We start from the raw sequence: 25,183 nt of genomic DNA, 5'->3' as shown, positions 1-25,183 counted from the left end.
GCCAATCCCATTCACAGCCGGAATTGTTCTGCTCCGAGTTGAAGCAACAGTTCAATGTGGTGCCAACACATTTGGGGAGTAACTTGGCAACCCAAGCTGTGAGACTTTCCATGCCATCTCCATGGAAACCTTTGTCATGCTGCTGAGACATCAGGGACAGCCGAGCTCCAAATAGACCCCTACAGTCTCTCTCTCTCTCTCTCTCTCTCTCTCGCTCTCTTTCACACACACACACACACACACACACACACACACACACACACAGAGAGAGCTTGATAGATTCTCTACCTATCAATGCACACTACAGTTTAAATGAGGCTGATCAATAAGGGTTTAGACACCATTAGTAAACATTTATAGATGGATTTATTTGCTTTTATCACATCAGTGATCCTTAATTCAGACCTGGCAATGCACTCTCATTGATGATGAATGTTGTTGTTTTGTTTGTTTTCATGTGGGATTTCTTGATATTCTTACAATATTAGGTGCATCCCAATGTTTGTGTATTTATGCTGTATTCAATGTCTTTTTTTAGTGTAAAGACTGTGATCACTTCAAATGCCTGTATAATGCACTCATTTAAACGAAAAAAAAAAGTTTTTGATTTTGTGCACTCGACTGTTGAAGCTGTAATCAATGTTGCCTCTAATTTATTTTTTCTTGCTGAGCAAAACTTTTATCTATTGGGCAGACATTTTGGGCACCTGAGCAAAAGCATTCTTCATACCCTGTACAGCGCGCACACAAAAAAGTGTGCAACTTTTACCTTTAATGTGTTATTTATATTTGATTTGACCCTTGATGTAACTAAATGATGTACATTTTAGGTTTACCTGAGAAAACATTTTTTACAGTATAAATACACTGCCGTTCAAAAATTATAATTAAGTACTGTTTAAAATCTTTTTTTTTTTTTAAATAAATGAATGGCTTTACTTAGTATGAATGCAATAAATTGATCAAAAATCACAGTAAAGACTTTTATAGTGCTATAGACTTCCATTTCAAATAACTGCTGTTCATTTGAAGCTTTTATACATTAAAGAATCCTAAAATATATCATGGTTTCCACAAAAATATTAAGCAGCACAACTGTTTTCAAATGTATTAATAATAATAATAAATATTACTTGAACACCAAATCAGCATATGAGAATTATTTCTGAAGGATCATATGTCACTGAAGACTGGAGTAATGATGCTGAAAATTCAGCTTTGCCATTTTAGGAATAAATTGCATAAAAATAAAAAATACAAAAATGTAATTTTATATTATAATAATATTTCAAAATATTACTGCTTTTACTGTGTTTTTGATCAAATAATGTCTTGGTGAGCAAAGAGACTGACTCCAAACTATAAATATAAATCGATTTAGAAATTTTATAAAATTGTGCATCCCTTTCCACCTTTTTCTTCAACGGGGAAGTAAGCCTTTGTGCGAGACTTCTGGTTCATTAGCCACATAGGGAAATAACGAGGAGAATAACAGTGTGCAATAAACGGTAAAACTGTTTGTACTACAAACCAGTCTGTTCATAATTAAGATAATACATTAAAATAATATGATAAGACACACCAATTTTCAATATCAAGCAGCAAAACGTTTTGTACAGCTAGCTGAATGCGGATGAGACCGGAAGCTAGACCCGTAGAATTTACAAATGGCCACGCCAATTTTTACAGCAAAAAAAAGGTGGATAATAGAGAGCTCTTTATTGTTGAGTCAGCCATGAAGTAAGAGCTTTCATGAACGTATAACCTCCGAAAGATGCACTCAAGGATTCATCAGCAAGGCCACCTGGAATGCTGTCCTTCAGTTCAACTCATTCAGTTTTTTCCTCATTCTAGTGTGCAGACTCCAGTTGGCGGTATTGATTGAATATGCATGAAACATGACCTTATACTATCAGTATCATTCAGGTTCATAGCACTTAGCAAGAACCACTAATGATAATAACGACCAAAATATGTCATAGGTTTAAGTGTCTTAAAGGACAGTAAAAGCTAGTGCAAGGGACACTGCAGAGAAGTTAAAATTACAAAAACAGCCTTTACACTGAATTTTGTATATTGGTAGTATCATAAAGCTCGTCTCTGTTCCCAAAGATAATGGGCGTGTGTTTTATGGTTGTGCTTCTGATCTGTACCTTTGTGAATCATACTGTTGTGTTCAATTGCGTGTGATTCTTTTGGTTCCTGAGCGAAAGAGTTTCCTTTGCATCCTTCTTTCTCTCTCTGGAGGTTTGGATAGGTGTGATTCTGTGGTATGGAGGAGATAAGTATACGTCAGGAGTTATTCATAGCGTCAGATGAGTCATACGTGGTGTTTAAACTCTTCAGGTGAAGTTGATTGGAACGGAGTTGTGCTGCTATGTTAGAATTATGAATAAGATAGTGAGAAGAAATCAATACACTGGATGAAATTTCTCCACCTGTGGAAAATTTAAGCACTTTTAAAAATCATAATCTCAAACCTCCTGTCAAATCAAGAGAGTAATGTTGACTATTCTGATTAAGCAATGTATTTTTTTTTTTTTTTTTGAGCTGGGATTTTTAAATGCCAGATTCTTAGAAGAAACAGCCGGAAAGGCTGTGGCTTATTCTCAGGGCACACCGAATCAACAGGTTGTGCTCTGAAGAGCTTGCGTTGTCCTGCTGCATTAGTTATGGGTAAATGGAAGAGAAGGTCAGGGCGTAAGTATCTGAATCAGAGTACATCCACAGTCTAAATGCTAAAGCAGAAGGTTGTGAGCACAGTAATAGGCTTTTCACATTTGAGGTTAAGCCAGTGTCATTTTAACACTGTTCATGTTTTAATAGTAATTGATTCTGGGTCATCAGGTTTTAATATTTCAAACTGGACATTGAAATGTCATTTATTCCTGTGATGGCAAAGCATATGTCATATAACATTATATATAGTTAATTTTGTGCTCAGGAAACATTTCTTATAATAATCATCAACACTGAAACAGTTGTGCTGCTTAATATTTTTTCGAGACCGTCATTTTTTAAAGTGAAAAAGAATGGCGTTTATTTAAAATAAAAATCTTTTGTGAAATAATTATAAATGTGTTTAATTGTCAATGTTTTGATTGTGTTCTTATTGAATAAAAATGAATATCTTACTGACCCCAAACTTTTGTGTGTGTAATATACTGTACATCTGAAACAATGCTGATACTTAAATGAAAGGGCATCCTTTGAGCTATACATTTTGCCTTTGGGCTTGTTCGCAAGTGGAAATGCAATCATGTAAATGCACTCTGGTTGTCTGAAGAAAATAAAAACACAGAGGAGCGTTTGTCATCACTGTTTGACATTTTTTTTTATGTTAACGCTGAAAAGTGCATGATAGTCTCTGCAACTCTGAGGCATCCATTAATATTTAATGAGCAAAGAAAGGCGAAACAGGAGGGTGCTGAACCCCTTTCAAGATTACAAGTGTAAAACTGCATAACCCAGGGTTTCTTTCACATTTTTCCTGCCCTCACTTTCTTGTCATTGTCCAACGTATCAAGAGGAAACACATTTAGTAGGAAATTTTCATTAGCCACTTCCTCAAGCCAATCAGCAGGCTAATTTCCTTCAGCCAGACCCTTTCATTCTGGAGAAACTAGAGGATGTTTAGGAAAGCTTTTATTCAAGTGAAGATTATGAGGGTTTTTGTGTAATTTTATATCTCATTGAAATGAGGTGAATATTAAATTCTGAACGCACACAATTGTGGTTTTAACCTCACCCAGAGTTACAAAAACTCTTGATTATCTGTTGAATGTGTATTTCTTTGTATATACATGCACGTGCATGTGTGTGCAGTGCAGTCAAGCGAAGACATTATAAAGACTGCCGTTTCATTTAAATGATTCCACCATCTACAGTCACGATGAGGAAGTGCTTTGTGCATAAATCACGCATGCCAACTCTCAATTTCACCTTTTCCTCTTAATAGTCAGGGGACGTGAATCACGGTCACATTCTTCCTACTCACCTCTTATAAACTCTCTCCTTCCTGGTATTTATTGCAGAGGGTTTTTTTCAGCTTTGAGTGTTTGATGGTGCCAAATGAGAGTACTTGTGAGAGAGAATATATTCATAAGACCCATTCACCAAACACGGGAACATCCACGATGCATCAAATAAGCTGTAGAACAGTGTTTGCTTTAGTTCATCATGCTGTATGCATTCTGCTGACTCAGTCGGCCTCTGTTGTGTCTGCATGTCTCACAGGTCAAGCAGATCATGGAGGAAGCAGTCACAAGGAAGTTTGTTCATGAAGACAGCAGCCATATTGTCTCATTCTGTGGTAAGTCATTGAACATACAAATGTTTAGCTGAAATGTGCTGGTAGAAAGGTTTTACATTTGTTTCTAACCCCAAGTACCTTCTCATGCTTTATTTTGGTGTTCAGCTTCAAGGAAAGTGCTTTTTCATTTCACAAACAGCTCCATGTACATTGCAAAAATGACCTTGTGTAGCTCATGTGTTATTTTTGCGATGGCAACAAAATTCCATCTATTTGCTCTCAATTTCTCATACATTTAATAAATTCAAGGACAAACAATTGAAATATTAAAAATACCTCTTTTATTCTCTGGGGATCAGCTGGGTTTCCGTACCTGCCAAATGTCCAGGTAGAGAGAACATTCGGCAGGGCTTGGAAAGCGCCAAAGCTCGTTAATGTCAAGAAGTATCATGTTTATTAAGTCTAGATTAGCACAGAGTGATAATTTCAGCGTATATGGACCAGTAAATGAATGTGTAATTGATCGTGTTGCAGTAAGTGCTGCCTACTGTTTGTCAGGAGAAAATCTGTCCATAAAGTCATCACTCAGACGTGCTTCTTCTCTGTCGCTCTGCAAATTCACATCAAGGTAGCATGACATGATGATAAAGAATAAATGAGTCGTCATTAATAATCCCGTTTCTGACAGGTCATATTCATCCTGTTTAGATGAAGGGTTCATAGGCCTGTTCAGCTTTTCTTTTTGTTTTGTTTACTCACTTCTACATTTTCTAAACAGCTTTTATTACTCCAGGATGCTGGCAAGCATACCACCTTCCCTAGAATTTAATCAGCACAGCTCTGTGAGGGGTCAAACGCTGTTGGCAGGTTTGCATTGTGTGTAAATTAGACTCTGCATCCAAGCGATTATTGTTCTCAAAAGCGTCTCGTCGGGGTAGAACAGAATCAACAAATCTTTGCAGTTCGAGCTCACAGAAACAGCTAGTGGAGCTTACTTCTGAATAACACCAATCAAAGTAGCTTGAAAAAGAGCTTTTGATTAATGGCCTTGTTAACTCATTTTATTATGTTCCTGCAGTGGCAGTGGGATTCAGTAGGCGATTATAGGGCCTGTGTGCATTTCTGGTTTCAGCCAGTTGTTTACTCTCCTGTAATTCATTGAGTTCTGATTCATCTTGACTCTCCTCTGCCCTGCTCTGTCTCCATCTCAAGTCCTCTCAACTGTCTCCTGCCACATGGCTGAACCTCTGCTGGCTGAGTTCATAGGGGAGGCTACTATAGGAAAAAATCCCAAATGAGATCTTTTTAATATTTCATCAGCAGTGAGATCAAATGGATAGCCTTTTGCTGAATTCTCAGATGTTTCACCTAAAAAAGACTATAAAATTTCAAATGACATAAAAAAAAAATTCAGTTATTTCTTTTATTTAAAATATATTTGTTTTTTAAATGGTTTTGGTTTTGTTTAACAATAATAATGCTGGCCCAGATGTGCCAAAGTACCAAAGTATGCAAGATTTCTAAATAATTTTTTCTCAAAATTTCTCCATAAATTACAATTTATTTAAATTGTATTTTTTTCACCCTCATTGTTCCAAATGCGCTTTTTTCTTGTTTGGATTTCATCCATAATCATTCAGTCAGTTGGGTCCAGTGTTGGTTTGGATCCCACTGATTTTCATTGTATGAACAAAAATATCTGTTATTTAAAGAAATTGTATTCCACAGGAGAAAGAAAGGGTTAAAACAGCATGAGGGTGAGTAAATGATGAAAGAATCATCATGAACTCTTGAACCAAGAAAGAGCCACCTCTGAGCAATAGCATTTTCCTCTGGACACTTTTCAGCAGAATCAAGACAAAAGCAAGGATACTGGAAGAGAAAAGAAAGAACGCTTAATCATTATGCCATAATGGATGAATTGCATTAGGAGTGTCTGTTAACATTGTAATGGTGTAATACTGCTGCTTCTTCTAGTGAAGCACTGGCAGATAATAGGAGATGAATGGAGGGCTGGCTGCCCATGGGGGAGTAATTAGCCATCGTGATTGTAGCAATGTTTACACACCACAGATGGAACTGTCAACACTGGCATTTCTCATCATTGCAGATATGGGACACAATTATCAACTGTGTGCAGTTCTGTGGGGTTTTAAGACGTCTCTTAATTTTGTCATGCTTTAAAAGCATGCCGTTCGTCACTCGGACGCTTTTACGTCATTATGTTGCAGAGTAAAGTGCTGGTCAGTGGGAGTGGAAGGGATCGTATATATCCAGGTTTCATTTCGTTCGCACTGTGACAGTGTGATTAGAAACCATTAGGGCTGGTGGTATGATTACATTTTTAATGAGCGTTTGAGATCAGGGTCGGGGGTGGCCGCCTGCTCCCTGTGCCATTTCCTGAGACCGAATGACTCGTGAGGCTTGTTTGTTGCTCTGAATATTGCTTTGGAAACGTATTTGGCTGGAATATAATTTCAGTCTCTCTGTCTCTGCATGTTCACTTTCATTTTACTTTGGGATAAAGCTGCTTTCATTTTCCTTGCATACTGATTTGTCATTTCACTCTCACAGTAAAATGACTGAATTGAGAATTAGTTGGAATAAAAATAATTGAGGCCTGCTTTGCATCCAGGCCATCATGCATCTAAAGTGAGTTGTAGTCACAGATCATTCTGTAGACGGTAGAACAAAACAGAAAAGAAAGTATAAAGCATAAAGGAAAAATTCAGCTAGGGGTGAGTTATGTGGCCAAAATAATGGAGTGTCTGTTTACACTAAGTGCAAATAACCCGCCTTGTTGGCAGAGGCTATTTACAGTAACTCTGCTAACCAACGTGTGATTGGGCTAGTCATCATTGCAAAAGACGGTCAACAATTGTCAGCTCCAGAGGCGTAGATGATAAAATGCGTACCGTGGTCTTTCTGACGCGTTCGACCCAGGTTCGAATCCGCCTTTTGGCAAACTTTCAAATTTCAAATCACATCAGAAAAGCATTTAATTTCAATAAAAATGAAGGAAATAATCAAAAAGTTTAAAATAAAGTAACGGGTAGGGTTAGGATAGGTGTAGGGAGGACTTTATTGTCCCAATAAGGTGGCATCCATTTAATAATTTGAATTAAAATTTAAATTTACACTTATTATTACATACTGTTTTATAATATACTACAATACTGAGGTGCAGATAATTGCCACTATTTGCAATAAGTAGTATAAATAGCCTGCTATTTTAACACAGTGTAAATAGAATCCATTGCTATTTGCACTTAGTGTAAATAGCCTCTATCCCTATTTACACTTTTTACCACTATTTACCAAAAAAAAATCTTTCAAGTTTAAAGGCAGATTTCCTCTCCTGAGTGAAAAATAAGCCAAACAGGTGAACATTTCAGAAATCTGGGGCCTTTTCAGTCTGTTTTCCTTAACAAAATATCTTAATAGAGATATAATTTCTTAGTTTCTGCATGTTCTAACAGGTGATAATGTTTCAAAACATGAAACCGATTTGTGTCAACTGACTTTGATAGCACGATGCAGATGTAAATGATGTAAGTTTAAGTTCATTAACAAAAACAATAACATCTGGAAAAGTTGGAACAACCTATAGTGAAAAATCTATGGGTAAAATTTTAATATTGTAACTGTTTGAGTTAGAACTCTACTTTTATTTATTTTATTAAGTGAAGTGAAGTGACATTCAGCCAAGTATGGTGACCCTTACTCGGAATTCGTGCTCTGCATTTAACCCATCCAACGTACACACACACACAGCAGTGAACACACACACACCGTGAACACACACCCGGAGCAGTGGGCAGCCATTTATGCTGCGGCGCCCGGGGAGCAGTTGGGGGTTCAGTGCCTTGCTCAAGGGCACCTCAGTCGTGGTATTGAGGGTGGAGAGAGCGCTGGACATTCACTCCCCCCACCTATAATCCCTGCCGGCCCGAGACTCGAACCCACAACCTTTGGATTACGAGTCCGACTCTCTAACCATTAGGCAACGACTTCCCAAATGCACAAATGGCGTAGCTTGATAACAGCTATTACTCCATTTAATAAGTTTGCATTAATAATATAATATAATTTCATAAGTAAATCCCACATTTCTGCCACAATACCAAGGGGCAGTTAGTGTTACTACAGTAAATCCCTAAAAAAGCTTTCTAATGGGATTGTTCATGACACAGGGAGAAATATTGTGATTGTGATAATAATCGTTATCATTTTATTGCCTAGCCCCAAGTTCGGCCAAAAATTACAATTCTGTCATCACTTACTTGTACTTGTCTTTCCAAACCCTATTTTCTTTCTTTCCCTGCACTTTTTGAAAGTAGCCTGCACAACTCTTCTGAAGCTGTACAATAGCTTTTATGAGAGGAACTGACTCATATTTAAGTTGTTATTCGCTGAAGAGCTCCCCTATGTTTAATTTTTAAATGTAATTATTATTTACTTGAATTTGCAATGGGGTCATTAAGTTTCCACAAAAATATTAAGCAGCACAACTGTTTTCAAAATTGATATTAGCACCAAATTAGCATATGTGACCCTGGACCACAAAACAATTGTATTGGAGCAATAGCCAAAACTACATTGTATGGGTTAAAATTATAGATTTTTCATTTATGCCAAAAGATTAAGTAAAGATCACGTTCCATGAAGATATTTTGTAAATTAAATAAATGTATTATAAATGTATTTATTCAGCTTTCAGATGATGTATAAATTTCAATTTCAGGAAATTGACCCTTATGACTGGGTTTGTGGTCCAGGGTCACATATAAGAATTATTTCTGAAGGATCATGTGGCACTGAAGACAGGAATCTCAGGAATAAATGACGCTAAAATATATTAAAATAGAGAACATTATTTGAAATTGTGGTAATATTTCCCAATATTACTGTATTTTTGATCAACGGTATAGTGCAATTCAAAACATTCATTCTTGATGCGATCAGTCACTAGACGTATGAAAACCTGTGATATTAAATGCAAATCATCATTATACCCGGTACATTATGTCTTGAAACATCTTGTTTAAAGAGATTTGAAAGGACACTTTTCAGTGAATAACAACTTTAAATGTGTTTGTTTCATAAGCAAAGCTATTGTATTGTCACTTTAATGAAGCATTTTGATGAATTGAGGCTTCTGTAAACAACTTATTTTAGTAGAAATAGTTATAATAAGAGTCCTGAATGACATGATGGTGAATTAAAAGAAGATTCTGTTATTGTAAATGAACTAAAGGTCCTCGCATTAGTTAGTGTGTCTTTAGAAACGTGTTAAAGACCTTTTGAACCTGTTTGATGGTCCGTGCGTCCACATGCTCATTCATTTCACCCGCTCATTTTTATCTGTGTTCTCTCTTCGGCATGAATCCATTTAGGCTGGTCAAAGAGGAGCGATGAATACAGCATCAGATGAAAGCGGCTGCTGTGTTTGTATAGTGTGCATCTCTCTGAATTGTTAAAGAGATTTTAACATGAGCTGTAGACTGGTTTGTCTCTCGGGAATTTCAGTCTGACTAGGACACGAATAATGAACCAGAGGAGGAGATAAACAAGTGACACTCTGATGCTGGCAGAGCAAGAGATTGTAGAGATTATACACACAACACAGGAGAGGAGAGGAAGTGCCATAAAGTGCTGGAGTCAGATGAGAAAGAATAAATCTCGAGACTGTCAGCTAAAGAGAACAAAAAGTGACATGCTGGACAGATGAAATGACAGGATGAGGAAAGAGGCAAAGAGATAAAACAGCTGATGTTGTTCCAGAGCCCTGCCCAGCTCTCAATGAGTGCTCCATCAGTGAGGGTTTCCATGGCTACGCAGGCTTTCCCCCGACCCCATCTGAGCAGATTCACAAGATTAGTCCTGAGAGAGCTTCAGTATCAGCTCTGCAGGCACTGCCACGTAGTCTCAGTCCACGACGTATATGTGTTCCATCTCACTGTTTCAGTTTGATTACATATTTGCATTACATTTGGTCATTTAGCAGATGCTTTTATCCAAAGCCACTTACAAATGAGGACAATAAGCAATCAAAACCAACAAAAGAGCAATAATATGTAAGTGCTGTGACAAGTCTCGGTTATTTAATTATGTATTAAAGCGTAATCTAGATTTTTAGAATTCTAGATGTTTAGATTTTCACTGGTCAGTTGCTGTATTCTCCATTCAAATGTATTTGTATAATTACTGCTTAACTGTGTAATTGACACTTCATGTACAATTTCCATGCATAGCTCTTCACATAATGAAATAATTAGATTAATATTTCCTGTCTGTTAGTTTATGTGTTCAAAAGTAGACAAATACAAGAGTTATAATGTACAATCAGCCAGTCTTCATCACAAAATAAAGCAGTTTAGGGTCCTACAGGAACCCTCCATTTCACATCTGGGTATCAGGGATTGTTTTGCAGTAAGGGCAGCTGACTGTACATTATCCCTTACTAATCATACAGTATGCTTGAATATGTACACAATCCGTTTAGTTAAAAAGTTTAGGTTTTTTTAAGTTTATGAAAGCAGTCTCATATGCTCAACAAAGATATTGTAATATTTTGCAATATAAAAGATATGTTTTATTTAAATAATTTTTTATGTAATTTATTCCTGTGATTTCCTCCGCCATTGCTTCAGCCTTCAGTGTCCCATGATTGTTTAGAAATCATTGTAATATGTTGATTTAGTGCTCAAGAAATATTTTTTATTATTATCAATGTAAAAAAAGTTGTACTGCTTAATATGCAAATCATGATACTTTTTTTTTGCGATTTGGATTTCTCAGAATTCTTTGATGAATAGAAAGTTCAAAAGAACAGCATTTATTTGAAACAGGAACCTTTTTGTAATTTTTTTTTTTTTGTAAATTTGTATTATAAATGTTTTCACTGTCACTTTTGATCCATTTAGTACATCCTTGGCTGAGTATAAGTATTAATTTCTGAAAAGAAATCTTATTGACCTCAAACATTTGAACAGTAGTGTAATTTCTGGATGAGTACATAAAAGTGTTTATTCCCACATTTTCACAGCACTGTTTTCACTATTTTGCAGTCATGCCCCTATTTTTGTTTCTCAGATACACAAAAAGCCTTTCACGCACTGGCATAACATGCTCTTTCTTCTTCATGGAAAATGGTCCATTTATGTCCTATTGTCTATTTTGTCTGTGTGTAGCTGCTGTTGAAGCCTGTGTGCTTCATGGGTTGAAGCGGAGAGCTGCCGGTTTCCTACGAAGCAACAAGATAGCTGCGCTCTTTACAAAAGTGGGCAAAAGCTTCCCTCCAGCTGAAGAGCTGTGCAGAAAAGCCCAGGAGCTGGAACTGGTCTTTGAGAGCAAGTGAGAACAGACTTTGTGGTCTCCTCCAATACAACATACAAAAAAACCCAATAAAGCAATAGAACAAACCTGTAATGTATTTGCCTTCTGCTGCTCATAAATACCACCAACAAATGTCCACAGGCAAAATGCCAGTAAATACTATTCCTGGAAAGAGTAATATGTTCAGTAGTACCACCCAGTGGACAAATGTTTATTTAAACGCATAAGTATTTACATGGGAATTGATTTGATGGTTTAAAAAACGTTTTGCTGACCTTTGTTCTTTACTTCAGACGAAGTCAGTCTCTCTCATACAGCGAAAGCACCCGTAAGATGCCCAAAGTCCCAAACTTCTCACCTCAGGCCGTCAGACATGTGTGGATCCACACCGCACTCATTGAGAAAGTGCTAGACAAGATTGTGCTGTACCTGGTGGAAAACAGCAGGTGAGAGAGGTGGGATAGAGATATAAAGAGAAAGAAGCTTGACCAGTTTCTTTCAGGTACAATCAAACTCGCCAGCTTGCATTATGTTAAATTAAAGTGACTTTTAATGTTGTTTCAGTAAGTTTTATGAGAAGGAAGCTATCCTAATGGACCCTGTGGACGGCCCTATCCTCGCCTCTTTGTTAGGTAGGTGTGCTTTTTTGCCGAGCACTAATTATGTGGAACATTTCAAATCATTCACTAATGAATTGTTTCTTTTGTATTCCTGGCATTGCACAGATAATGTGTGTTCAACTTTATTTCTTCTTTAGTGGGCCCCTGTGCATTGGAGTACACTAAAATGAAGACGGCAGATCATTTCTGGACGGATCCTTCAGCTGACGAATTGGTGCAACGGCATCGTATTCACAGTGGCCATTGCCGACAAGACTCTCCGACAAAGAGACCTGCCCTCTGTGTGAGTGACCTGTGATTGTATAAATGGGTTTAACACAGTTTTTGTAAGTTTAAATACTTTATCTTATCCCAGTTGAATGTGCAAATGTAAGTAAATGCGCAGTTCTGTTTGGTGCTGATATTGCAGAATCTTAGCATTCTGGGTTTTGGCACTTTACACAATATTTCAGATGGTACGTTCTTTAAAAAAGGTCAAGAATAAGAGCTAATACACTGATATTCACAGTCTGTTCACACTTAACAAAATTAGCAAAATTGAAAGCTCTTGTGCATTTGAACGAGATGGAAGTGCCATTTCAAACTGAAAGTTCAGGCCATTTGAAATTCACTTGATGTTTTCAACCGTGCCTCAAGGAAATGTCAGGGGTCAAAAGCAGTTTATATTCAGTCAATTGCATGTCACATTGAAGTCATAATACATAGTGACATAGCCAATAAGGCTTGTTTTAAGCATTATGCACCAGTACTTTAAACATCTTCTGTAAGCTGGTTATCAGTTTTGGATGTTTTCTTACACAACAGACTGCGTAACATAGATATGGCCAAGACCTTCTAGTTTGTGTATTTTCTCTTGTTTGGTGAGGTTCTAGCCTTTGAAATCTTTGCAGTTCACTTCTGAAGAGGGTTGTGGTCCATAAGAGTCATGCTGTGGTCTGTGTGTTTGTGTAGTCGCTGTTTCTGAGGAGAGTATGAACCTCCACTCAAGAGATACGTTTCAAATCATTACCCAGCTCCATTACCAAACGCAGCCGTCAGATTCCTGACTGATCACCCTCTCTGTCCATCGCCAACACCCACACAACAGCAGGACACACAGCGCTTGTTTTTCGTCTCTGATAGATCTGACTGCACTGCACTCCGGGCTTGTTTTCTGGTGTATTTTTATTACAAAATTCTGCTAGTGAGTTGTAAAAGCCCAGTTTTTGGTGCTGAGTGCCTTTTTGATATATGAAAGAGGAGACGTAAGTATACATCTAATGATTCACCAGCGGCCACACATTTATCCACCTTGGACAGATAGATGTAGTGGCGTATTATTAGGAAAACAAGATGAATAGCTTCTATAACACTTTGTTTTCTAGGGTTTATCACTTTAATTGTGTATGTTGTCTGGTTACATTAGTTGCTGATGTAATGTTTTGGAAGAAACGTGATTGCCCTCAGTTCTTTATAATGTGTGCATGTGTGTGTTCAGATTCAGAAAAGACACTCCAGTAGTAGTATGGATGAAAGGCCATCTCCCTCCCCCTCCGCCAGAGACTATGTGGAGTCTCTTCATCAGAATTCCAGAGCGACGCTCCTGTTCGGCAAGAACAACGTACTGGTGCAGCCGGTAATGAATGCATTAAACAGCTGTCAATTAGGGGATTATTTCTGACTGTATATTTTCTGTAAAGATTCAAATATAGTTTACTTTATTGTAATTACATAGAAAATATATAATAAAAGTGCAAAAAAACCTACTAGCTGAAAACATAGTATGAGCAGAATTTATTATTGATTATAGATTTGTAGTGGCTTCATAACGTGGGCTTCTGTTGTGGTGCTTTCAGAGGGATGATATGGAAGCAATCCCAGGGTACCTCTCTCTACACCAGACGGCTGACTGCATGACTCTGAAATGGACGCCAAATCAGCTAATGAACGGCTCCGTGGGAGATCTCGACTATGAGAAGAGGTGGGACTCAGAATAAACCCTTTTGAAAGTGGAAATAGCATTGGTTTGTTCTTTTAATAAAATATAATGTATGAATGATCTCTTTGAATCGGAGTATAACAGTATATGATAAGATGTAATATATTACAGGATTTCTCATTCCACCATTATACAGGGATGCAAACTTGACACATTTGAGTGAAAATTTCCATTCAGAAAGATCTTCCTAAGCAATGGAATCATTTCTAAATCTGTTGTCAAGAAAAGAGAATTAATATTTGAAAATCTTTAAACCTTCAGATTTCCACCAAAATTAAAGCTCTATGGTTTAAGGTATAACATTTAAAAGCAAAGTAGTGTATTTATTGATTTGTTCAATGTTTATAATATAATCTTGTATAATGTTGTTTTATGTATGTATTTTTAAACTATATACATTGACACCTTTATCATAATGCTAAAATCTGATATGAAAATATAATTTAATTACTTTTAGTTTTTTACCCCTGATGAGTGATTTCTAACTTCATGCAGAAATGAAATCAATATGTGATTTTTTTTTTTTCTTTCTTAAATGAAAAACTTTTTGAATCACTGGAATGTGTGTATGTGTGTATATATATATATATATATATATATATATATATATATATATATATATATATATATACATTTTTTTTTGTGGTTGTCAGTGGTTTTTTTTATTGCATCTTTTTATAAATATTTCATATTTTAGTTTATATTATTCATAGTTATGTTGGTCACAAGCCACTCAAAGTCTCACCTGTTTTCCTGCAGTGTTTACTGGGACTACGCCATGACAATCCGCCTGGAGGAGATTGTGTACTTGCACTGTCATCAGCAGGGTAGGTGACATTGTGCCAGGTTGAAAAGCATCCAACTGGCACCCAACCTGACACACATCCTGCAGTTTCTTACTTGTCCATAATTCTTACAGATCAGTTTGAATAATTCACATATAATAGGAGAGGGCAATCTTCCCAAAATATCATATCACAATCTAATCACACAAAATCACGATCTATGATCTAAATCGCAATCTTCCCTATTTTGAGATGCACTATTGAGAATATCCAGGCTGGAATATGCCTATGACTTAAAACTTCAGTCAAGAGCAGTGAGTGATGACAGACAGCAGTAGGTTTATTAGGCTGCTGTTTCTTATAGATGGAATGCACAGATATAATATACTGACTTGATTTCTTTCCCAGTTGTTTATGTTCACTTATGACATAACTGACTGTCTTTATTTAAATACTCACCAAGACAGGTATTTTGACATTTTAAGGCCATTGCACACTGAGAAATTTTCCGAAATGTTCGCACGTTGAAAAATAAATACGACCTCACGTTTTGTCAATCACGTTTGCACACTGCCTCCGAAATTTTCGTCCGTCAAAAAAAAATTTGGATCGGGTTCGATTTTTTGCGTTTTTCGCATCCGTATAAAGCATTTTGAGATGCTTTGAGAAGGTGTTTTGACAATTCAGAGCCATCGTACAAGCGAAAGCCAAAATCCAAAATAGTGACAGACAAATTAATACACTTCGTCTTGCAGCACAGAGCACTTTATGACAAACAAATTGCGGAATACAGAATATAAAGAACTGCTGTAGCCTATTTTTTATGCCTGGCGCGCACCTTTCCGATGCCGCAGTTCGGTGTGTGTGTGTGTGTGTGTCCATACCTCAGACAGTCTCTGTTCAGGATAAATTGGTTCACGGAAATTGGTGGTCTTCTTTTTATTATGTGGATTCAGTATCGCTAGCAAAGTATCAAACTGAGGCATTGACATCCTGAAATAAACTTTGAATCTCTCGGGATAATCCCGCAGCTCTTTGATAAGGAGGTGGAACTCTCCTTCCTCTCTGCGCAATCTAAGGATTGGATGGACCCAATATTTCCTTTTTCTTTTTTTAAAAAGAGAGAGGACAACAAAATCATCCTCACTACTTAAAGACATTTTAGTTTTGCGAATTTTTTCGCAACGGATTAATTAAAACGCATCGGACTCAGTGTGCAAGGTCTCTGTGCGTGACAAATTTTTAAGATTGCGAATGCGAAAAAACGCATGCGAAAATTACGGACTCAGTGTGCAGAGACCTTCAGTGTATATTTGACTATTTATGTGCACACTTGAAACCCCAAGTATACTTAGTTTTTTTGTGTTGTTGGCGCCTGGGGAACAGTCTCTTTCACAGTTATAACTCTTTTTAAAATAAAGCATGTCCCAGAGTAGACTGCATTTTACGACACACACACATTACACGATTGGACTGATTTGGACGTTAAGTTTAGGTGAAAGTGCACCACTTTAAAGGAATGGAACGTAATGCGGCACAAATCAAAACCAACTAAAATTTGATTCTTCGCACTACTGCTGCAAGCTGAGTTGTTTTATGTCACCACGCATGAAATACAAATGATAGAGACACGTGAAATAATTTGACCAACCACAGTCATCTAATAGGTAGTCATTGCTGTAGTTTATTACACAGACATAAAAGATCACAATCTGTACGATTGACTTAAAGAAGTAGATCATAGATGTCTTCAAGATTGATCACAATATAAAAGTCAAATTTCTCACCCCAACATATAATATGACATTAATGTGATAGTACCTAATTCTCCAACATTCATAGACCCTACAGCGTTTCTGAAGGCTTCAAGCATATCTAACGTTAATCAGTATCTAGTCCCTTTTGGTGAAGTAAATCCACTTGGGTGTACTCAAATATTCAGCCAATATCCTCAATTGTACTTGCCCTTTTCATATTCATCCAAGCACAAGACCAGCGGACCGATGAAAGAGAGCAGAATTAATCAGAACATAATTGCTTCTGGAGAGAGATGAGAATTTAAAGTGAGGCTTTACTCAGATTATGAAGGAATGTAATTCTGCTAATAATGGCAATGAATGATTCCTTATTGTACAGGCTGTGTCATGGCTTCAATATTAAGAATATCATAATGATTCAGGTATTAGATACGGTTAATTTAACCTAGTAATATGAGAGCGAGAGACTTTTAAAGGGGCCATCGGATGCAAAATTCACTTTAAAAGTTGTTTGAACATATATGTTTATTGGAAGTCTGTGTACACATCCATCCTATAATGATAAAAATCCACCCAGTTGGGTTTTTTTTTTAAATCCCTATTTTAAAATCCCCTTTCTCAAATCAGGTTGTTCTGAGATTCCTGTCTGAATGACGTAGTTCTGTACAGGCCCCTCCCACGATAATTGATTGACAAGCCATCTTACCTTAGACCTGCTCTGAGTGAGCTGAGAGCTGTCCACCATTGTGCAGGGGAAGACAAGAACATCTCCAATTAAGTGATTGAGGTGTTTTGTTGTTGGATGTAATAATGACATAGCAGTCATCATAAACCCCCGACATCTGAGCCGCCGAAGACATAGAGGATTAACGTTACTTTCGTTTTTCAAGGGAATATGCCGATCCCGATCCACATAAATGCGTCTATGTTCACGCAAATCATTCGTGATCCAGCTTTTATGAATCTTTGCAAATTGCCTTTCCTAATAATGTGCAAGTTAGCCAGTTTTGCGGCTAAAATAAACAGTACTGCTCATCAGCCCATGGAAGAGAGGGGCGGGGTCAGCAGAGCTCATTAGCATTTAAAGCAACATGGACTAGAATGGCTTGCAAAAAACTGCTGATTTTGAAGGTGTTTTTACACTACCATTGAGAAATTTTAAACAAAGTATGTTATAGACTTTTCATTAAGAATCATATCAACTGGAAAATGGGCATCCGATGACCCCTTTAAATGTCAATGAACATATCACATTATTTCATATTAATTCCATTGTGTATGTATTTTTGTCTGCAGTGGACTGTGGGGGAACAGTGGTTCTGGTTAGTCAGGATGGGATTCAAAGGCCTCCGCTTCGTTTTCCCTGTGGTGGTCACCTCCTGCAGTTCCTCTCCTGTCTGGAAAATGGTCTGCTGCCTCACGGCCAGTTAGACCCGCCGCTTTGGTCCCAGAGAGGAAAGGTAAGAAAGTGATCTGTACAAAATTTGATGTTACTGTACACCTTCCTCCAATATAGACACTTACTCTAATTTCAGAATATGTAAAGTGTGTACAGACTGACAATTGTTTGTTCTTCCATTAGGATAACTTTTCAGCATTTGTGGAACAGTAACATTTTAAGATGCTGAGTGAAAAACATTGCCATTATTTGAGTATTTTTATTAGTATCCTCTGATATGACCCTTAAATCGCAGTGCTTTTTAACTTTTTAAAATATTTCTACAATTACTTCATACATTACACTCAGCACTGTACAGGAGCAGTAAGAGTATCTTTATGAATGAAATCAGTACTTTTATTCAGCAAGGATGCCTTAAATGAATCAAAAGTAACAGGAAAGACATTTATTACAAAACACTTCTTTTTCAATTAAATCTTTTACTCATCAAAGAATTCATAGCATTTCACGGATTCCACAAAAATATTAAGTTGCACAACAAGTGTTTTCAACATTCATAACAATAAGAAATGTTTCTTGAGCAGCATGTTAGAATGATTTCTGAAGGATCATGTGACACTGGAGTAATGTCTGCTGTCAGCGTTGCCATCACAGGAATAAATCACATTTTAAAACCAATGAAAGTAGAAATCATTCTAATTATATTTCACAATATTACTTGTTTTACTGTATTTTCAATCAAATGAATGTAGCCTTGGTTGAGCATAAGACACTTCTTTAAAAGCACTGTTTGAGCTACAGATTCAAGATGCTATGCAGATTTTTACCGTATTATTTAGATAAATAACAATCTCTCACTGTGCTGTAATTTGAATGTCTTAGTTGATTAATCTGTCTATTGCAATTCATTTTGTGTGTTACAAATAAATTATAAACTGAAAAAATAATTTGTTCTAGACTGCACATTGCTCATCATCTGCAGTCGTGTATCTCGAACTGATGCATCACTTTTCTTTTTCCAGGGTAAGATATTTCCTAAGCTAAAGAAGAGATGCCCACAGGGATCCTCAGACTCTGTCTCAGACAAAGAAGAGGAAGAAGCAACAGATTATGTCTTCCGCATTATTTTCCCAAACAGCCAGTCAGAATTTGGTAAGAGACTGAATCATGGTATCAAACAAGCTCTTGAGCCAGTAAATGTTTCCCGATTATGATACAGCTATTATTCATATGAGCTTTTAGAAGTGAATAATAGGAAAAAAGGGCCTCTTGTATCCAAGTATTGTTTGTCATTTCGGTTTTTATCCATTTACAGTATATGTACCATCCGTCATAATCATTCCTTTGGTTTTATGGAGATGTTTTGACTCATTACAGTGACTTGTACCCACTCCTCCCATCTCTCACTGGGTACTGTCCTCTTGGCCCGATCTCTCTCCCTGAACTCGAGAGGGCTGTGGCCTCCTAAACGCCAGACGGTGGTGATGCCAAAGCGGCACTGCAGCTCCCCGGGAGAGTCCCCATCCTCTCCTGAGCTCAGCTGTAATTCTCCCTGTCACCGCTCATTTATGTGCTCATGTATCTGTCTGATGCGCCAAGTTCTTGCTGGTTTATGCTTGCTTTTATGGCTTCTACGTCTGCAAGCAATCACTTAGTTGCCACTGTGAGTTTTCTGTTTTGTTCAGGAGTCCTCCTCCAGTGAAATTTAGTGACCCTTCGTTAATTGTGGGCTAATGGTTGAGTGTGTTCCGGGAGACTTGAAATTTATGTTTACTATATAATGACCATATGTGTTTGTAACAGTAATAGTGGCTTTTAAATCTGACCTGTTAATTTTGAGTGTCACGGCAGCCATTATTACTTCATTAAATCCATGCAGACTGATATTATGGCAATATTTTCTTTTTTTTTTCAAGCTGGGTGTAATAGTGGGTTCTTGTTGCTCTGCTTGTGGCTACATAAGTTCCTTTTTGTATCCAGATGTTCAGTGCATAATCAGATTTCTCTGTGTGTGTTTGTCTGTTAGTGGCACCGGAATTGATAGATCAGGGAGCAAACATGTGGCACCCAACACCAAGGAAATCATCTTGCTCTTCCTGCTCACAGAGTAGTTTCTCTGATGGAGCACTGCCCAATGGATGCAATCATGAAAGGTACAATGACAGAATGAAAATTGTATAATCCATTTTGATTAATTAAATTAGAATTGAAATAAAAACCTGCAGATAAACAAGAATAAGCTTCTGAGGTACAAAGTAGAATTTACATTTAATTTGGGTAGAAATGTAAACTTTATAACAACAACTACTACTACTGATACAACTATTATCATTATTATTATATATTTTTTAAACATTTAAATTCACCCAAAAATCACAATTGGGTATTACTTCATACTCAAGTAACACCTTGTTTATATGTAAAACCTATAGATGTTATGTAGAAAAGTAAAGATAAATGTATAAATATAAAATAAATTAACTGTTAAATATATATTTAAGGGGAAAAAATATTATCTTATTTGCAGGGCCCCTCTGAAGTTGCTGTGTGACAACATGAAGAACCAAATCATCTCTCGGGCTTTCTATGGATGTTTGTATCCATTACTCATAAATTTATAGTCTCACAACAGGATCTTTTTCCATCAAAGATGACCTTCACATTCTCAAATGTCTCTCTTATTTAATCAATCACACACATATTTTGTCCTCTCAGGGCTGGCGTACTGCCGTCACCTGTCCACGGTACGCACTCACCTGTCTGGCCTTGTCAATCACAGTATTGTGGAACCAGAAGTGCCCAGTGACGCCTATGGAGGCCTCACGACAGAAGTGTGGCAGAAGTTTCTTCAAGACTGCAGTGTAAACATGCACATGCGCACACACAAACAAACCTGCCTGGGGTCCAAAACAGACACATTTAAACGAGCGTCTTCGCCAGACACTCATTAATATTCATTTGTCCCTAATCACAGTTCTCTCATTCTCATCACATAAACAATATGTTTGGATGACTAATGCTGAGAGCCTGAGTGCTAGAGTGGCGGCACTAAAGGTGCAAATCAATGTGAAAATCTATACAGAAGTACCCTTATGGCTGTGATCGTTAGTGTGCTATACTGGCAGACTCATTTATGCTCTAAACAGGCAAACAAATGTGTATATATATATATATATTTTTATTTATTGGTTTGACTGATAAACATAGTAAAGTAGTGGAAAAATATAAATGAATTCAAATACCATTTGTACCATTATGTGCTTGGAAGTCAGTTTACTCGTTTTGGAGTCGGTCTGTACCTGATCTTTTGCAGACCTATGAAGAGAAGGAGTTATTGCGGCTAGTTTATTTCGGTGGAGTTGAGCCGTCTTTGCGAAAGGAGGTCTGGCCTTTACTACTGGGCCATTACCAATTTGGGATGTCTGAGGCTGAGAGAAAAGAGGTGAGTGTATTTTTTGGTTAAAACCATCCTCCCAAACAGTTTTAAAATCCCTATGCAGATTTCACTGTGTTTTTCATGCAGCAACTTTTCACTGCAGAAATAATGTGACCATTACTTCAGTCTTTATTCTCTTTAAGATTTACAGTGATTGCCCTGGAATAGGCAAACATGTCATCCAGCCAGTTGATTTCCTTACCTCTGATAAATGCAACGAGCATTTAGTTTTTTTTTTTAGTCAATCTCTTTCCAAAGTAGGATTAATTGGATTTCAGATGGTTTGAGAATCAAAGCACTTGTTCCATTGTGAGTGGATTTCATTGTAAGAGCTTATCTTTACGTGTTCCCTTCTCTTATACGCTGAACTCTGCAGGTGGATGAGCAGATGCGAGCGTGCTACGAGCAGACAATGAGCGAATGGCTGGGGTGTGAGGCCATTGTTAGGCAGAGAGAAAAAGAACAGCATGCTGTGGCGTTAGCCAAGTGTTCGTCTGGGGCGAGTATAGACAGCACAACACAGAGAATAATGCACCGTGACTCCACCATCAGTAATGAGGTTAGTGTCTCAGAGTGACCTTCTAAGACCAAAATGCATTGTTGTGGCAGGCACTGAAGACTTCCAGTCCAAACTGAAAGGTTTGCTTTTGATTTTATGTAGTATTTATTTAGGGATGTGTTGTGTTTGTCATTCAGTCCTCGCAAAGCTGTAGTTCAGGCAGGCAAAGAGATTCCAGACTGCAGAGCGACTCCAGCAGCAGTACTCAAGTAAGCTTCAGACTGATGTTGTGGCCATTACATGAATATTTGTACAAGTTGACATTTCCTTAAAACTTCATTTTATTTTAAATTGCATGTGATTACAAATGGTGCCCCCTTTGACTGATGTTCCTCATTCTTTCCTGGTAGTTCTTCACTTCCCAAAACCCCTTCCCCTGGAGTAGCTTTCTTCTTTTTGATTTGTTTTTCCAGGTGTTTGAGTCCGTTGAAGAGGTCGACCAGATCGAGTCCGAGCCCAAGAGTGAAGATGCCAAACAGGTTTCCAAAATCTCAAATGGAACACCCCAAAATGGCACCAGTTCTCCAGACTCCGGTCTACCCTCTTCCAGAAACTTCTCCGTTACTTCTGGTCAGTCGGACTCCTTGAGCACAGAGGACAGTGGGATACATGACCCAAGCCTTAAAGCTCAACCACAGCTAGCAGTATCAAAGGAAAGGTTTGCGAGTTCATCTGGAGAGGAAGGAAAGGTGACTGAGGAAGGTGAGACCAAATCGATTGAGAAACTAGGTGTGAGAGAATATAGTAGAATTGAGGTTAACAAAGTGTTGTCTTTGGATGCAGTCGTGACGATATCAGAGAGAAGCAAGAAGGCCACGGAGAGCCTTTCCGATAAAAGGTCAGAGGTTGAGACTGAGGGATTGAAAATGGCTCGAGATGCCTTTGAGCCTCCTGCAGCAGCTCGCAGCCACATGACCAAAATGGAAGTTGGCGAATCTCCAGAGAGGACTTTGACATCAGAAAATGAAGCACTGACAGAGCGCACTGAGTCAGAAATCCCCAAAGTGACAGAGGTCGAGGAATCGACTCCTCCAGAGCAGAAGATGAATGAGAATCGGGTAAGTGTGGACACTGAAAGGTCCCACATGGGAATTAAAGATATTAGAGCAATCCGAGAGGAACCTTTGGTAACAAAAGATCATAAGGTATCAGATGCACTTGAGCGGAAAGTTGTAGCTGACACACTGGTGTCTGTTTCAAAGGACGATGATACAGAGAAAGAAACCAATGAAATAAGCAAAGAGAAAGACTCCAAGACATGCATGGATGATGGCAACGATGTTGGTGGCACACAAAGAGCTTTAAAACCAAGTGATGAGAAAGAGAACAAGACTATGAAGACCAGTGATTTACCCATCGGAGCTGGAACAGCAGTAAAGAGGAAAGCAACATCAGTTCTCCCAAAAATCACTGGTACAGAGCAAAGAGAAGGGAAGGATGATTCAAAGAGAAGCACACGTAAAGAAATCCAGAGGAACGCTCCAGTAATTGAGGAGACTGTGGTCCCATTGGTGCATGAAGCTTTTAGCACAAGAGAGATGAGTGAAGCCCAAGATGCAACTGAGTCAGACGAGTCTCCCTCTGCAATTGAAATGGAAGAGATTTCAACAGCTAAAGTGTCCATGGCTTGGGAAAGGAAGAGTTCACCCAAAAGCAAGGCTGTACCTGTATTGGAGCTCAGGCTGGAGGAAGCTCATGGGAAGACCAACTCTGAAGGAATGGACTCTGAGGAGCCAGAGATGGAGAGTCTTTGCCCACAGCTGGATTCACTGGCTGTAAACGCTGAGAAGAATGAAGCTACCTCTCCAGTTTCCTCTATAGGCACCACTTATTCTGTAAGCATGTGTTTCAGAGAGGTATTTTGATATAATAACATAGTTAACTATGTTATCTATATAAATCTGTTCACCATTGTAATTGCAGCAAGAGCTTTTGGACCTGTACACTCTAAATCTCCATCGCATTGATAAAGACGTTCAGCGCTGTGACCGAAATTATTGGTATTTTACTCCTGCTAACTTGGAAAAATTGCGCAACATCATGTGCAGGTAATAAAATCATTCCTTTATTGACCTTCACTATTTGTGCTCTGCTTTCAGTTTTGTTTGTGTACACAAAAATACAGTAAAATAGTAATATTGTGAAATATTGTTACAATTTAAACTAACTTGTAATTTATTGTAATTAACGTGTAATTTATTGCTCTGATGCAAAGCTGAATTTTCATAATCATTAGTCCAGTCTTCAGTGTCACATGATCCTTCGGAAAGTATGCTGATTTGGTGTTCAAGAAATATTTATTTTTATTATCGCTTGCGGAATTTTTCAGGATTACTTTATGAATAAAAAGTTCAATAGAATAGAAATAGAATGTTTTAAATAGAAGTCTATTACTGTACTGTTATATTTTTTGTTGTTTTTCAAAAACTCTTACTGACCCCAAACGTTTGAATGGTAGTGTATATGTTTCCTGATATGGAATATTTAATTGCACATGCTAATTCACTGTATCTTACATTTTTAGATTACCTTTGTCGTCATTTAATGCTCACAAGTTAAACTTTACTAACCTTTATAATTTAATGAATGATTAAATGTAATCCTTAGCAGATGTAAAAATGAATATCCTTTTTTGTTTTTGTGTTATTTCATTTTTGTTTTTAGTGTTTTTTATTTTTAATGAATTTTAATATTTATGAAAAGAATAGTAGTTTTAGTATCGGTGCATCCCTATTTCTAAATAATCGGATTTATGATTTTCACCTGGCAGATGGTAAAACATGCAGAAAATCCCACTGACTTACATTAAGTCATATCTTGGGGCCAGACTATTATAGAGACTTGGAAGTGAGCTCTTTGACTGCAACTGCATGTCAAATCACATTAACCCCCACAGAACACCTGGTGTTGTGATGTAGCTCAAATATCCCTGACCAATGCATGTAATGACTTGTGCATTTCTGCAGTTATGTCTGGCAGCACCTGGAAATTGGATATGTCCAGGGCATGTGTGACCTGCTCGCTCCCTTGCTAGTTATTCTAGATGATGGTGAGTCTGT

The 25,183-nt window shown here is 37.6% G+C and overlaps 1 protein-coding gene across 1 annotated transcript in view; it reads left to right on the top strand.

Moving 5' to 3' along the window:
• LOC306871996 (small G protein signaling modulator 1-like) overlaps positions 1-25,183 on the top strand; it is a 36,665-nt gene that overhangs the window by 6,562 nt on the left and 4,920 nt on the right. The window contains exons 3-23 of the mRNA XM_079420306.1: positions 4,237-4,312; positions 11,446-11,608; positions 11,884-12,036; positions 12,155-12,222; positions 12,348-12,493; positions 13,688-13,825; positions 14,046-14,170; positions 14,948-15,015; positions 18,027-18,190; positions 19,152-19,281; positions 19,507-19,671; positions 20,156-20,282; positions 20,657-20,721; positions 20,845-20,990; positions 21,443-21,571; positions 21,942-22,124; positions 22,262-22,333; positions 22,538-22,826; positions 22,908-23,959; positions 24,048-24,172; positions 25,091-25,173. Coding sequence (XP_079276432.1) covers positions 4,237-4,312; positions 11,446-11,608; positions 11,884-12,036; positions 12,155-12,222; positions 12,348-12,493; positions 13,688-13,825; positions 14,046-14,170; positions 14,948-15,015; positions 18,027-18,190; positions 19,152-19,281; positions 19,507-19,671; positions 20,156-20,282; positions 20,657-20,721; positions 20,845-20,990; positions 21,443-21,571; positions 21,942-22,124; positions 22,262-22,333; positions 22,538-22,826; positions 22,908-23,959; positions 24,048-24,172; positions 25,091-25,173 — 3,667 coding nt within the window. The remainder of the gene's footprint in view (positions 1-4,236; positions 4,313-11,445; positions 11,609-11,883; positions 12,037-12,154; positions 12,223-12,347; positions 12,494-13,687; positions 13,826-14,045; positions 14,171-14,947; positions 15,016-18,026; positions 18,191-19,151; positions 19,282-19,506; positions 19,672-20,155; positions 20,283-20,656; positions 20,722-20,844; positions 20,991-21,442; positions 21,572-21,941; positions 22,125-22,261; positions 22,334-22,537; positions 22,827-22,907; positions 23,960-24,047; positions 24,173-25,090; positions 25,174-25,183) is intronic.

Source organism: Barbus barbus (genome assembly GCF_936440315.1).
Source record: "Barbus barbus genome assembly, chromosome: 6".
Taxonomy (NCBI): domain Eukaryota; kingdom Metazoa; phylum Chordata; class Actinopteri; order Cypriniformes; family Cyprinidae; genus Barbus; species Barbus barbus.
This window is presented reverse-complemented; position numbering and strand designations above follow the sequence as displayed.